Source organism: Sitophilus oryzae, unplaced genomic scaffold, assembly GCF_002938485.1.
Source record: "Sitophilus oryzae breed Bouriz unplaced genomic scaffold, Soryzae_2.0 scaffold_910_pilon_pilon, whole genome shotgun sequence".
NCBI classification, from domain to species: domain Eukaryota; kingdom Metazoa; phylum Arthropoda; class Insecta; order Coleoptera; family Curculionidae; genus Sitophilus; species Sitophilus oryzae.
This window is the reverse complement of record NW_022147540.1, coordinates 365,169-380,465: the sequence shown is the minus strand read 5'-3', so window position 1 is coordinate 380,465 and position 15,297 is coordinate 365,169. Positions and strand designations below refer to the sequence as shown.

The 15,297-nt window shown below is 33.5% G+C and overlaps 1 protein-coding gene across 2 annotated transcripts in view; it reads left to right on the top strand.

The window, feature by feature from the left end:
- LOC115890738 (transcription factor Sp9-like) overlaps nt 1-15,297 on the top strand; it is a 109,316-nt gene that overhangs the window by 16,092 nt on the left and 77,927 nt on the right. Inside the window, exon 1 of one of the 2 annotated variants that reach the window (XM_030911057.1) lies at nt 10,297-10,577. The exons of the other annotated variant lie outside the window; for it this stretch is intronic. Coding sequence (XP_030766917.1) covers nt 10,497-10,577 — 81 coding nt within the window. The 5' untranslated portion in view covers nt 10,297-10,496. Of the gene's footprint in view, nt 1-10,296; nt 10,578-15,297 lie in introns of those variants that run through there. 2 annotated transcript variants of the gene reach the window in all.

Below are 15,297 nucleotides of genomic sequence, written 5' to 3'. Positions count from 1 at the left end.
AAAATTACAAAATTGGGGAGTTTTTCTATTTTTTTTGGAAACAATGTTCAACTTTTCGTCACTGTAACTTCTATCCAAGATGGCGGCTCGAGCGGTCCCACCCCAAGGTCGAAAACTTGAATTTTTTGTCAAGACCCAAACCTTAACAACATATAAAAAAATTACTACTACACCACCTTTTGTATGGCAAAACACCCCACTGACTGGACTATAGTTCGTTATACATCTCTATACAAACACTACAAATACAATGTTAAAGCAATTGCTTGTTTCATTACCTAACGAGAATTTTTCTCTCACTTTACCAAGGCACAAATTCATTCAAATTGATATTGCAGACTCTATAAATAAGTCGCGTTATTACGAGCGCCCCGACAAATTACAGGTCTACGTGTCGCAGTGCCGCTCTTTGATCTTTGTCTGGCTCAAAGAGTGGGTCAAACGAGCCAAACCACCATCGGCGGTACTCTTTTGAATGTTGTTTTTGAATCTAATCATAAAAGTATTATTTCAATGCATCTATGTTCAATTAGAAAAAAAATATCCACTTAGTTATAATTTAATCTTTATTTACATAATTTATGATATTCAAGATTAGCTGAATTGAAATGGTACTGATGTTTAACCTCTATAATTATTTACTGTCTTAGCCTGGAGGCACACAGAAAGAGCGAAACAGTTTTAGTCAAAAAGTCAAAAACTTTTTTGAAAATATGTATTTATGTGAAGGTTCAATCAGCCGTCAGTTATAAAACATCTTTAGTCAGACCCGTTCTGTGTCTGCTGGTGTGCATCATCATCATCATCATCATCATCATCATTTTCAGTCTTTCAACCATTTCCAATTATGGTGTAGCTTTCCTTATATATTTAGATGATCCCTTTGTAGTTGGGTCCATTGTTGTTTGTTGTTGACTATGAGGATCCAAATTATCCGTGCTAATTTCCTAATATCATGGTCTCATCTCAGGTTTGGTCTTCTTCTAGGTCTCTTAATTCCTCGCGGGTATCATAGTGTAAATTTTGTGGTCCATCTATTGTCCGTCCTTCTAACTAGATGTCCTGGCCATTGCCACTAGAGGGATTTGATTCTGTGAATGACATCTATTACCTGGGTGTTTTGTCGTATCCACTCTATTCTTTTATGATCTCTCTTGGTTATTTCCAGCATATTTCGTTCCAGTGAGTATTGTGCCAATTTAATTCTGTTGATTTCTGGTAGTAGAGATTCTGAGCTGTAAATTAGTTATCCCAAATATATGTATATTATATATATATATTCTTCTACTATTTTCAGCAGTGTTTTATTTATTAGAAAGTATTTTCTGTTTACTAGTTCGTTATAGTGCTAGTTGATAGTGCAACCTTCCAAGTTAAATTAGATGATGACCTCAAAACAGAAAAAATACCACTCGGCAAGGGCGTGAGACAAGGAGATACTATCTCTCCCAAGTTATTTACATTGGCATTGGAAAATGTCTTCAAGAAATTAGAATGGGAAAATAGAGGTCTAAACATCGATGGGGTACACCTTAGCCGTCTTAGGTTCGCAGACGATATTGTCTTGCTGAGCACCGACATTCAAGAACTGAACACCATGCTAAAGGAGCTAAATGACCAATCCCAGAAAATTGGCCTTAAAATGAACTTGAAGAAGACCAAGATAATGAGCAACAATATCCATAACATTACTGTAGACAACGTTATTATTGAAAACGTAGACCATTATATATATTTAGGTCATAAAATCAAGCAAGGTAAGGAGAACCAAAATTCGGAGATCAAACGCAGTATCCATTTGGCATGGGTAGCATTTGGAAATATGAGTGATATTTTCAAGGATAAAAAGATGCCCATGAACCTAAAGAAAAAGGCTTGCGACAGCTGCATTCTACCTGTGCTTACGTATGGCTTAGAGACTATGGAAATTACCCGAAAAACAGCAGAACAACTACGAGTAGCATAAAGAGCCATGGAAAGAATCATGTTGGGAGTCACCATTATGGAAAAAATACGGAACACCCACATACGTCAAAAAACAAAATTAATAGATGTAGTTAAAAGAGTGGCAAGTCTGAAGTGGCAATGGATCGGACATGTGGCAAGACAGGATCCAGACCGATGGCCCCAAAAAGTCATCCTATAGAGACCTAGGGGAACAACAAGAAGTGTGGGCCTACCAAAAAAAGAGATGGGTCGATGACGTTAGGGCAGTGGCGGGAAGACAATGGATAAGAGACCTATATCCAACACTGGATGGAACCAGGCTGAGAAAGAAGAAGTTCGTTATAATATATTGGCGTTGCTGGCCTGCATTAATGTGATTGTAAATAAAACATTTTGCTTTTCTTGGAAACTTGATAAAAAAATAGACAATAACGTTTTTGCCCGAAACAAAAACGTTTCTGCTTAAAACAGATTTGCTCAAATATTTTTATTTTTTTTCCAGCCTAAGATTGACAAAGAAAACTCTCATATCACTTCGAGCCAGCTAGTATAAAATAAACTCATTAATATGATATACATATCATTTAATGATTTAATATTATTTTTCAAAAAATTTCGATAATTATGCTAACGACATACAAATTTTCGGTGGCTATTCAACTCGACGGTATTTAGCGGTGATTTTTCAATTTTCGGCCGATTTTATTTATTAATATTTATGCGAGCATTACGTAATCGATTGTTGGATTATTGTTATTAGCGCGGAATGATGACGGGCGCGTACGGCCCAGGCCGGTAATTAGGGACCCGGTGCGCCAAAAATGTCGAAGCTGATCGGTCGAATTATGACTGACCGATGAGGGAGACGTAGCGATTGGCAACACTGGAAAACGGGGGCACTGTTGTTGACGTTCCTATATTTAATTTAAATATTTTTTTCCATCGCAACTGTTAAAATTGCCTTATATCTATCAAAAATACTAGATAAAATAGTACTTTAACGGCAAAGGTAGATCAAATGATACTTTAACAGCGAGGATAGGTTAAAAACTTTATTTCTCCTCGCCCGTTTTTTAATTGCTTCCATTTTTGAAAATTGTTGTATTCCTTTTCATAAGTTATTCGGGATTTAAATGGAAGTAGTTTGGATATGGCGTTTGTCGCCTCAGCCTGAATATCTGTTGGTAATTTACTTATTTAGTTTTGAGCCATTTCTGGCTCCAATTCAATCAGCAACCGACACGAAAGAAAATTAAAAAATATTGACTCAAAACTGACAACTAAAGAGACAGCTTTATTTATTTGTCAAATTACACAGAAACCAACGCCAACCCAGCACAATATTTTTTCTACTCGTAATAAATTCCTTGAAATAATAATTTCTGAATATTTTAGATATGAATTTTAAATATGAATTTTTCTTTCTAATAAACAAACAAACAAACAAACAACGCTTTATTGTGCAAAAAGCCAAAACAGCTTCATCGACAAAGCACTCACAAACAACAAAATCACAAAAAAATACAATCAACAAAAAATACACAATACAAATAATACAATTCAAAAAAATTTAAGTCTTTAAAATTACAAAAAGAATATACATGGACAATTTTAGAACAGTACGCAGTAAATAGATATCATTTTGGAGTTATAAAATATTAAATACTTGACCTTTGACCAGTGTGTGAGATGATCAAAATTTTAAAATTCAAAATTGTTCATAATTAAACATCAACAAAAAAGTCGTTTACCGCATATAGGGCTCTCTCCAGTAGGTATGATTTTAGAGCTTTGCGAAATGCGGGAAAGAATGAAAGCGATTTGATATTCAAAGGCAGATGATTGTACATTTTTTGGCATTGTACAGTATTGAACCTTTAACTAGTTCTGAGCTCGGGGTTGGCAGATAAAGATCGTGCTCTGCATTCCTAAGTGGATAGTTATGAGATGGCTTTTCGGGAATAGCAGGTATGTGCTTGCGGATTAAGCAAACGGATTCAAAAATGAATAAAGAAGGAAGAGTCAGTATTTTCAAATTTTTAAAGAAATTCTGGCAGTGAGTTCTACTGTTCAGTCCCAATAAATATCGAACTGCTCTCTTTTGAAGTATGAAAACACGATCAAATTTTGTTGCGCAGAATGGAAGGGCATAACGAAGATGTGACTCAAAAAGGGCATAATAGGCTATTCTAGAGGTTGAGAAGTTAAGTTCCTTAGAAACTGATCTTAGCGCAAAACAGGCAGCGCTTAGTTTCTTTGATAGAGCTTCAATGTGAAAGTCCCATTTTAACGAGTTGTCTACAAGAAGTCCTAAGAATTTCACGACGTCAATAGTCCACGACGTCAATAGTAGTGTTATTAAGTACAAAAGGTTGTATAGTACTTTTATATGACAAAACTTTAGTTTTTGATAGGTTGAGGCATAGGAGATTAGAATCGCACCAAGACTTAATGATGCGTAAGTCACTGGATATAGTATCATATAGTGCCGCAACATCTGGGCCGCTCCAAGTGCAACTAGTATCGTCCGCAAAGAGGCAGATTTTACCGCTAATGTCTAGATTTGCAATGTCGTTGATAAACACCAGAAACAAGATAAGGCCAAGTACTGAACCCTGAGGGACACCACATTCTATAGGCTTGCAAGAAGACATAGACGTATCAATCCTCACAAGCTGCCTTCTGTTGCCAAGATATGACTTAAGCCATTCGAGCGGCACTCCCCTGAAACCATAGTATTGCAATTTGTTAATTAAGATATTATGATTTACACAATCGGAAGCTTTAGAGAAATCACAGAAAATTGTAGCTGTAGAGTGATGGTTATTCAAGCTAGAGTATACATTATTAAAAAGGTCGAACATAGCATCATTTGTGCAACTGTTACTTAGAAATCCAAATTAAATAATAAGGAAAAAATAGAAAACTGATAGACGGAGCACCTTCCTGTGAAAATTAAGAGCTCATACTTGGAGAGAATTTTTTTGAGGTATCAAAAAATAGTCGATTTTTTTGACTCACTTTTTTTAAATAGTTTTAATGAAATGATACAATTTAATGATATAATGTAAAACACGTATAAAACACTTTTTTTAAAGAAAATTTTCAAAACATAACGACCCTGTCTTTTACTCTTACCGATATTGGTTCAAAATCAATACAAAGCTCTTAATTTTAACTTCCCCGTCCAAAAACTAAACTACAGTCTCCTCTCAATCTCTCTTTCCGCTTAATGATGATGACTTTCGTATATAACGACCCCGTAATGCGTTTAGAAGAAAAGGAGCCAGGGCCAGGAGGCGCCGGCGCGTAATTGGTCCCCGGGTCCTCTCGGACAGAGGCACCGCCACCAGACGGATGACCATCAAAGAACCCAGCCGGGAGAGGCAAGGGGGAACGGATGATGCGGCGGAAATAGCGAGAGGGGATCTGTTTGGGAGCAAGCTTACGTAATATGCTTAACTAAGAGAAAAGAAAGAAGTCTCGAACACAATATAGTTGCATAATCGGGTTACAATGTTGGTCAAAGAATGCCGAGAGAAGCTGAACAAATTAGGCAAAGAATATAAAGTCCTTCTACTCTGGGTACATACTACCGCCATTACTCGCTGACGAGTATTTGACACGCATCAGAAGATGGCCACGCAAGGCGTTTTCATTCATGAGCTTTTCTGTGACTGAAAAGCCCGATACGTGATGTTATCTGTCTACCGTACCACAGATTAGGTATCCTATAAGTATACAGATAAAATCTTGTCCCTAATTCGTGGTACGAAAATTGTTTTTTATGACGATGTGCAAACGAGTCAAATTTCCTGTGCGCAAAAATAAACTCGCGTAAAATAACAATAAAACAGCGTTATAGAGAGATATCGCTAAACCGAATAGCGTGCATGGACGTTAATAAGGCCAGGTGTTATTTCCTTTACGTGAGGTGGTATTAACTCTCTTCATTTATAGTTATCGGATCGGAAAGAATTCTGATCGCATCGCGTCCGCTATTTAAACTTAACCTAACTTTGAATTTAAAACTTTGAAATTGTTTTGTTTACTAGGTAAAACTAAAGGGCTAAAGTGCTTATTTCCAGTGCTTTATTGTTCAACGTCTGCCAGTGGGTTTAGGGCAACAAACAACAAATTCTCTTAGAAGGGCTAAGTCGTCATCTGCTGTAAACCTAAGACTCTTTATAGGTTCTTTAGTATTGGAAGAGGTGGAATCCATATTTTGGGCCATATTTATTTAATTAAAACTAATCCCAGCTACTTAAATATCGAATCACCTAATAAAACTAAAGCAATAATTCAAAACAATTCAAACATAACCTAAAATAAAAGATATCGCCGGCCGGCTCCGGTTGTCAAATACCCGCACATGCCCATTTAAGCAATTTTTAAACGTTATCAGAGGTTATTTAGAAAGAGCGCTTGGTGTAATTGATCCGCAAATTACGTCAGGCGGTAACGTTATTAGCGGGTGTTGCGTTAAAAATTGACTCGCGCATATCGTAATCATGATAAGGTACGCGTAAATACTGGATGACGCTATTCGGTTTTCCGATATCTCTCTAATAACTGTGCCGGTCAGGCGCTGTGCACAATTTTAGAGGCCATAAGTGGGCGTGCTATGTGCGCAAACTAGTCACCTAACCAGTGCCCGATTCCGAAAATTGGAACCACGGAAAACAATAAAGAAAAAACAAAGATTAGGTATAATCTGTATAATCTGTGACCGTACTTCAGACATTCAAAAATCTCATTACTTTGTTCCCTCTTTACTTTTTGGTTTTCGCTGTCAACTGAGTTTACAATTCTTTTCCATTCTGTTCTATTGTGAGCTGCTTCTTCCCACTCATTCTGCTTGTTAATCCCCTTTATGCTTTCGTGGAAAATATGCTTGTAGCTTTTGAGTTGTCCACCCGGCCTCTCTTACCGTCTACAAGTACTCAGGGTACCAGCTCACCAACGGATAGAAGGTAATAGAAAAGCAAACGATCTAGCTAGAGAAGAAGCGGACACTCCACTAACTTGACCATCCTTAAACCAGAACTGAAGGAGCTGGAAGACTTCATCCGTAATCTTGAACTAGAATCCACCCTCCCATACATTCTACATCATACATCTATGTATTCGTTTCCCATACATTCTACATCTACATCTATGTATTCGTTTCTATGTAACCTTTTCCGTCTTCCGATGCCTAATATCCACCTCTCTCTATCTCCTCATCCATCTACTTCCAAAACTATGTACAAAAAACTTCTTGATCAATACCCTTTCTCCAGCTCTTGCGTAGTCTTCTATTTTTCTTCTACATTGGGGGGTTACAATTTAATATTTTCTTTGGAATTCGATGTTCGTCCATTCCTTGTACGTGTCCATAACATACATGCATAATGTCATCTACGAACTGTTCCATCTGCTCTTCTCCAACTCCGTGGCTTTTAGCATTCTTTCAGCTTTCTCTGGCAAGGACCATACTTCAGAGCTGTATGTAATTGTGTTTTTTACGATGGAGTTAAACTCTTAAATAAATTAGGTAAAATATATAATTTATTAATATTATTTTTATTTTAATTTTATTAATTGAGGTTAATAAAATTGCCTTTATATCATCAAGGAGGCCGAATTCGACAAAATATCAAGAGATAACTTTTAATTGACATTAAACGACCTACACAACTTTGATAACAAAAGAAAAAAGTCAGTGGCGCACATGTTTTTTTTTAAATATCCCAGTTAAAACCCATGTGCATGTCCCTTATGAATTTATCGACACCTTTTTAGCATTAAAATATGTAACACTTATAGTAACTTTTACCCCCAAAATTTCATTCAAATCACTAAAAGTACATGGAAGAAAATTATAATAAATCGAAAGATTATTAAGAATTTAACACCCTGTAGCTATAAAAAAAGACCTAAGTTAATATGAAACATAAGTCCTATTTTTACGCAAGGAATTTACCACGAGAAATGGCACATGTTTTTTTTTAAACACTCTGATGGTGGTTGACAAAATAAAACACTAAATCACCACAATACAACAAAACATTTTACTTTACTAATACCAGATGCGCGTTTCCCTAACTATGTTAGCATCATCAGCACAATGATTAAAACAATTTTAATCATACTGAAGCTGTGGTTGGTTCCTTGTGAAACATCGTTGAAATATTAGTATTTTAATAAAGCACGCTTTTAGATGTTTCAAAAAACTTTTAATATCCAACATGTAATTTTCAAAAACAAATTCTTTCTATTTTAAAAAATAACAAATCTATATTACCTAATAACAATGAATACTATGCCAAAATAATGAATCCTTCACCCCCATTACTCTATGGTTTACTAAAATTACATAAAGACAATAATCCAGTTAGACCAGTCGTCTCGTACATAAATGCTCCCTCTTATAAATTATGTCAAATACTAGCTAAAACACTTCCTTCCATGATCAATTTTCAATCATAATTTGCCATAAAGAATTCTTTTGAGTTGCTAGATAATTTGAAAAATATTGAAGTTCCACGTAATGCAACACTCGTTTCTTTCGATGTCAAAAGCCTGTTCATTTCTATCCCAACCTATGAATTGTCCTCTACTATTTATGAACTAATTGATAAATCTAATCTTAATATAACAGTAAAATCAGATTTAATAACAATAATTGAAACTTGTTTAGAACAAAACTATTTTCAGTATAACAATGAAATATTTAAACAGAAAGATGGGTTACCGATGGGTTCCCCAATTTCACCGTTATTCGCAGAAATATTTATGGCAGATTTTGAAAAGAAGCTATTTAAAAACAAGAGTAGTTTAATATCAAAAATAAATTATTGGGCAAGATATGTAGATGACATTTTTTGTATTTGGTCAGGCACCGAGAGAAATTTAAACAGTTTTTTAACATTATTAAATTCAATTAACCCGAGAATACAATTTACTATTGAAAAAGGTATTAAAACCATCAATTTTTTTGATGTTACAATTATAAAACAGTCTAATAGATTACAATTTGATATTTACAGAAAACCCACTACCACAGACACTGTAACACATAGTCAATAACACCAATCCTGGCAAATCAAAATGTCACCCTTTCATAGTTTAATTCATAGATTAGTAATGTTTCCACTGAGCCCAGAGAATTTTAAAAAAGAGTTAAATATTATTAAACAAATCGCCATCAACAATGGATATAAGTGTTCCCTTATTGATAATATGCTAAAGAAAAAACAAAATAAAATATTAATGAAAAATTTTTATTCCGCTAATTCTAAAGACAATAACAATTATCGACTTTTAAACTACATTCCTAATTTAACTAACAAAATATCAAATAATCTCAATAAAATAGGATGTAAAACTATTAACGTAAATAAAAGAAATTTAGGTCAAATTTTATTAAATAATAAAGACAAAACTAATGTCAAAAATAAGTCGGGTGTATATAGGGTGGATTGCAATGATTGTGATGCCGTGTACATAGGCCAAACAGGTAGAAATTTAGATATAAGGATTAAAGAACATGTAAAGTCTATTAATAATCTCCAGCATAGTTCTGGTCTTGCAACTCATTGTATAGTAAATAATCACAAAATTAATGAAAACTCAATTAAGTTACTACACAGAGAAACAAAAGGTAGACGCTTAAATTACATTGAACAGTTAGAAATACTAAAATCTGTTAAAAACGAAAATAATGTTAACGAGCAACAAGGATTTCTAAACACATTTTTTATTACCCCTATTGTAAACTCTCTGAACCCACCCCCATAGCAAATATATATATATATATATAGTTACAGTGTAGTTAGACGATTAGTTCTTAAAAAACTCTTGAAAAAGGCCTAACAAGCCGAAACATATATGTAGAGTTAAAGTTACTCTTATTAAAAGTTTTTTGAAACATCTAAAAGCGTGCTTTATTAAAATACTAAAATTTTAATCATTGTGTTTAATTTTGCTCTTCGACACAAAACCTATACAAATACAGATATAGAGTAAACGTAGACAAATCCATTTCAACTCCGCACGCCTATTATTATCTCCGCTCATAAGATTAAAGATTATCGACTCTCAATATACCAGCCACTCCACTCCGCACACGGCTCGATCTTCCTAATCCTTCCGATCTTTGATGTCGACTGATGCCGCGCGCACGGCGCAATCGCCACGCCGTCGCGCGGTAGGCGTGGCCCCGTTACAAATGGCACGACGCGCGATTGGCGGGTCCGACCACGCCCCCATCGCGTACACGTCATCGCGCCGCGCGCCAAACAGAGACAGAAGGGGAAGACGGACAACAGTCGGCCGCTTTCAACTGTTTCCCTTCCGAGAATAGTGAGCTATGCGGCGGTGTGGATAATACAAGTGGTCAGCGGCGCAGCGTGACGTTGTTTGTTCGAGAGAAACATTCAATTGTTTGCACTGATTATTAGTTATTAACGCGGTATTTGTATAAAGAGTTCTTCTTTTATGTGAGAGTTAGATAATATAGATTGTTGAAAAGGAAATAGTGACGAGGTACTTGTAAAAGTGAGAAGATGTTGACCGATGTCACACCGACGGCTGGGCATTTCTACGGAGCTCAGATACCGGGAATGACGATGAATGTCAAAGCAGCTGTAAGTACCTAGTAACTCTACTATTACTATCAATAACCCTTCACCAAAAGAATTATTAGTTATGAAAGTATAATTTTGATTCTTGCCATTCTAAAACAAATTAAATTTATATAGAGTAAAAAATTTCAGCTCCTATTATTTATTTTCCTCCTTATTTATTTTAACTTACACGTCGTTTAAGACAGATGTAGGTATTACTGACAAGTTTACACTAAAGTGTAAACTCGTAATGCGAAGCCCGAAATTCTCTTCTTCTTAACACTGAATCATTATCTACCACATTCAAAAATTACATTTAGTTTACATAATATCACTTTTTGAATACCAACAATAAAACTGAACCCAATAATTGAAATATTTTTCTTAGTAACAATATCCTTAAATACAATATGTAGATTACAGTTGAGGGTTGGAACCTTTGGTGTTACACAGCAAAATAAAAACACTAAATCACCACAATACACCAAAACACTTTTACTTTTACACTGGACGCGCGTTTCGCTAACCATGTTAGCATCATCAGCAGATGATTATAAACTAAAGAAAGTTTAGTTTATAATCATCTGCTGATGATGCTAACATGGTTAGCGAAACGCGCGTCCAGTGTAAAAGTAAAAGTGTTTTGCGATGTGTTAGTGTTTTTATTTTGCTACAATAATAGGTATATATATCATTATTTATGAAACCTATAATATCTCAATTTATATTAACTATTCATTTTTTTATTATTTTCAAATCTCTATATTTTAGCCTAAATTATTATAATTTAGGCTGAAATCTTCTAGTAAAACGTTGAAATTTATGTATGGATGTATGGATATTTTTTTTAATATGGATATCCCTTTAATATGGATGCCCGTGTCGCTAACCATATTACATACTATCATCAATAACTTAATTAAACTTGAGTTTTATTTAGCCAAAATAAAAAAAAATAATGACTAAAATTTGGTTTGTTTTGATGTAAGTATTGTGGTAAATTTCTAATTTCTCTAAAGTCAAATTTTATTTTTATTTACCTACTTACTTAAATATATTTTTCAATACGATAAATATGAATGCTGTATGAACTAAAATTGTTAAAATACACTATTTTTTAATTAATAACCACCGATTACCTCTTAGGGTACCAGAATTTTCAAATTTTGATTTTATCAAAGTAATATTATTTAACGTCGAAAGGTGAATCAGAGTTTTTGAAGTTATGCATAAATTTGTCTCAAACTATTCTGATCCTCCAATCAATTTTATTTGAAATATAGGTAAATAATTACTAATAATTAAATGCAACATAAGTATTCATAGTGTTAAACAAGGCATTATTTATTATAAACCAATTTTCCATAAGTAGTAACAGGTAATCAGTTTCATTAAAACAAAGTCTAGCTACACAATTCAAAGTTTTAGATAGGTTAAAATTAAAAATGGGAACTATCGAATGAATACTATCGAAACATTCAGATTTGCAATTCATTCGAATAATCCGATAGCTAGTAAGAAAACATCTGTCGAAAACTATTCGAATAAAAATTATCGAATAGATGGGTCATCTGCCTTGAAATATTGTATTCTAGTAATTCGGCAGCAAAAACCATTCATTTATAAAATTCATTTATTCGTCAGGATCGATTTTAATAAAATATTAACTGGATTTTAGTTGTCGTCCGGCGACGTAGGTTTCTTTCCTAGAAACCCGACAGCGGTCGGTGGCAATGCTATGAAAGAAGCCGGCATCTTTGATTTTTTGCGGAGTCAAATAAAGATAAGGCCACATTATTTTTTTTATTGAGGTGCTAGTATTTACACAGAAAATACATTATGAAGGGCGCTGTTGCCATATATTCCTATTAGTTGGTATTAGATTATTCTTTAGCATTAGTTAGTTAGGGATAGTATGTCTATATATTTTGCATTTTTTTATTAATATTCTGTTGTTACACTGCAATAATACTGTTTATTTTGGATGTAGGAAAATGATTTTTAATGTTTTTAAGCAAAGACTGGTTCAATAAATAATAATAACAGTAATAATTTGTTATACCTATTAACAAAAAAATTTAAAATAATTTAATAATATAAACATTTTTTAAGTAGTAGCAAAATATAAACAACAAATAGAAGTCAAAAGTATTTATATTAGATCCTATTTAAAAATAATACATATAGTCTCTAAATGTGGCAACGTTGGTTTATTAAATAATAATAATTATAGAACTAATTTGTTATACTAACAACAAGTTTTAAAATCATGAAATATAAACATTTATTAATTTTCTAAGCTTGCAGTGTAATGGAAGGAAAATATAAATAAAAAATTAGAAATCAAAATTATTTATATTACTTTTTATTACTTTATATTTACTATTTAAAAATAATATTTACTTTTATTGGCATTTACTTTAAAAAATAAATGAAATATTTCTTCGCAAAAAAAACTACATATAAGAGAATTAGCATAAACAAAATACAAACATTGTTAACTTTTTTTTAAACTGGCACGTGTAAAACTTTCAATTTAATTTTCTCACCCCAAAATTTGAGTTCGATAACTATTTACTTATCCACATTACTTAAATATGATTATTAAGTTCAACTAATTCATATTATTAAAACATCTAAAATACAAATATGTATTTTTAAAATTAATTGTAAGTTCATCTCATCTCTCTTAAAAATTGCTACTTCTCAAAATTTCCCATTAAAAAAATGCAATCTAACCTAACCATAATATACCATATAAAATTAAATAATTGAAAGATCGGGCTACGGAAAATCACACAAATTTTCGGAAAAATTTTGACCACTTCGCGCACAATCGTCAATTAAAAAGAACTACTATTTTAGTATTTTAAATATTTTAATAAACGCAAAAATAGCATAGTATTTACAAGGCGAAGTTATAAAAATTTGGAAGAACTAATAATGCACTGACGCACACAAAAAATCAAACGAATATTAAATTTCATTTATCAAAAGCATTCGATAGTCGTGGCGCAACGATAACCATTTAGTCGCACGGCGAGGTTGTCACATATGCTTTAGTATACAAATGAATGAATGATTTTATTCGAATAAAACCATTCGATAGTTGAAATCATTCATTCAGTAACCATTCGATAGTCTAATTCATTCGATAGTTCCCATCGCTAGTTAAAATTAAAAATAACCTGTGTTTCAAAAATGTAAAATTATACAGTTTTATCTGTAATATTTATTCTAAGTATATAGTATATCTGTTGTTCTACCTTATAAGTAGTCATTTGTAATTTGTTGCATAAAATTGCACTTATCAGTGAAATAATAATCCTTTAATGATACCGCCGCAAAGAATTGTAGTAATATTGTTTCGAAATGTATGTTCAAACGCCGAGTAAGATAAGATAATAAATATTTTTGTTATCATACAAGGAATCTTGATCCTTATACTTGAATTTTTTATTTGTTTTTGTCAATTTACGTCATTTGTCTTTACATTAACACTTTTTTTAACCCTATGTTATATTTTCCAGTTGCATACTTTTTAAACCAAGTCTAATATCTTGGAGATTCAACCTTCCACATTAATATGCAAATGGTTTTAACACTGCCTAATGCCGGGTCAAGACTAAGCAGACAAAATAACGACAAGACAGAAACATTCATGTTTTACGACAAATCCAATACATTTTGGCGACATTTTTGTCCCATTTTTGTTTTGTTTCAAAATTCGGAGACTTTTCAATGTCCCGTGTCGAGTCGGTAAAGATCAAAGTGTCTATGTTTTATTCGTATATTTTACGACAAGTTGTCGGCGGTGTGGACAGTTTGTCTCAAGTTTGTCTTATCAGAATTCCCCATTTTTTGTCGCAAGTTTGTCTTGTTTTTGTCTCAAACTCGTGCTTACTTTTTGTCGCCTTGGTCTGGACCCGGCATAATACAAATAGCCGAACATTTGCCAGGCTGTATATTCCTCTTCTTCTTCTGTGGAAAGGTTCAATGCTGCATTAAATTGTCTTTTATAAAACTTATTAGACTTAATATTAAATTACCTTTTTTATTAATTATTGTTGCCGAAGCGACTGATGTAATAATGAAGAAAATTTAATACCAAAAACGGTGCAAAACCTCTTACTCCCAACGAACATAGAGCTGATATAAAAGGAGAACACGCAACCCATCCAAACCGCAACCTCTCATTTAGGCGTCAGGGCTGTTGCCCTCGAGCTGTCAGATACTGCTTCTGTGGCTCCGTTCCTGTTGACTTTGAGGCCCGATTTACATCGCAAAGCAATCGGAGCGGCCACGTTTGGTCGTCTTGGCTCGTCCCCGTCTTCAAGACGATCCATTTCTTTTTCGCTGGAACTCGTGTAAACGAAGCGTGGGTAATTTTCTCATCAGGAAAATTGCAAGCTATTAGTTTATGTATATTTAGTTGATTATTAGAGCCTATAATGCCTTCTTCTTCTTATCAGTTTTATCAAAATTCGATAATATGTACAGGGTGGGTCAAATTCGACGATTTTAAATGGAAACACCCTTTTCTACAGGAGATAGACAAAAACTAATATCGGTGTCTGGAGCTCAATTTTTGTCAAAAACATGATGGTGAAAACCGCATATCGATATCTGTTACCGTTTCGGAGTTACGGGGTGTTTTTCAAAAATATGCATTTTTAACAAATCGCTGTAACTTTTTTGCTATAGAAAATTTTGTATTTTTATGAAAACATTTCCAAAGTAC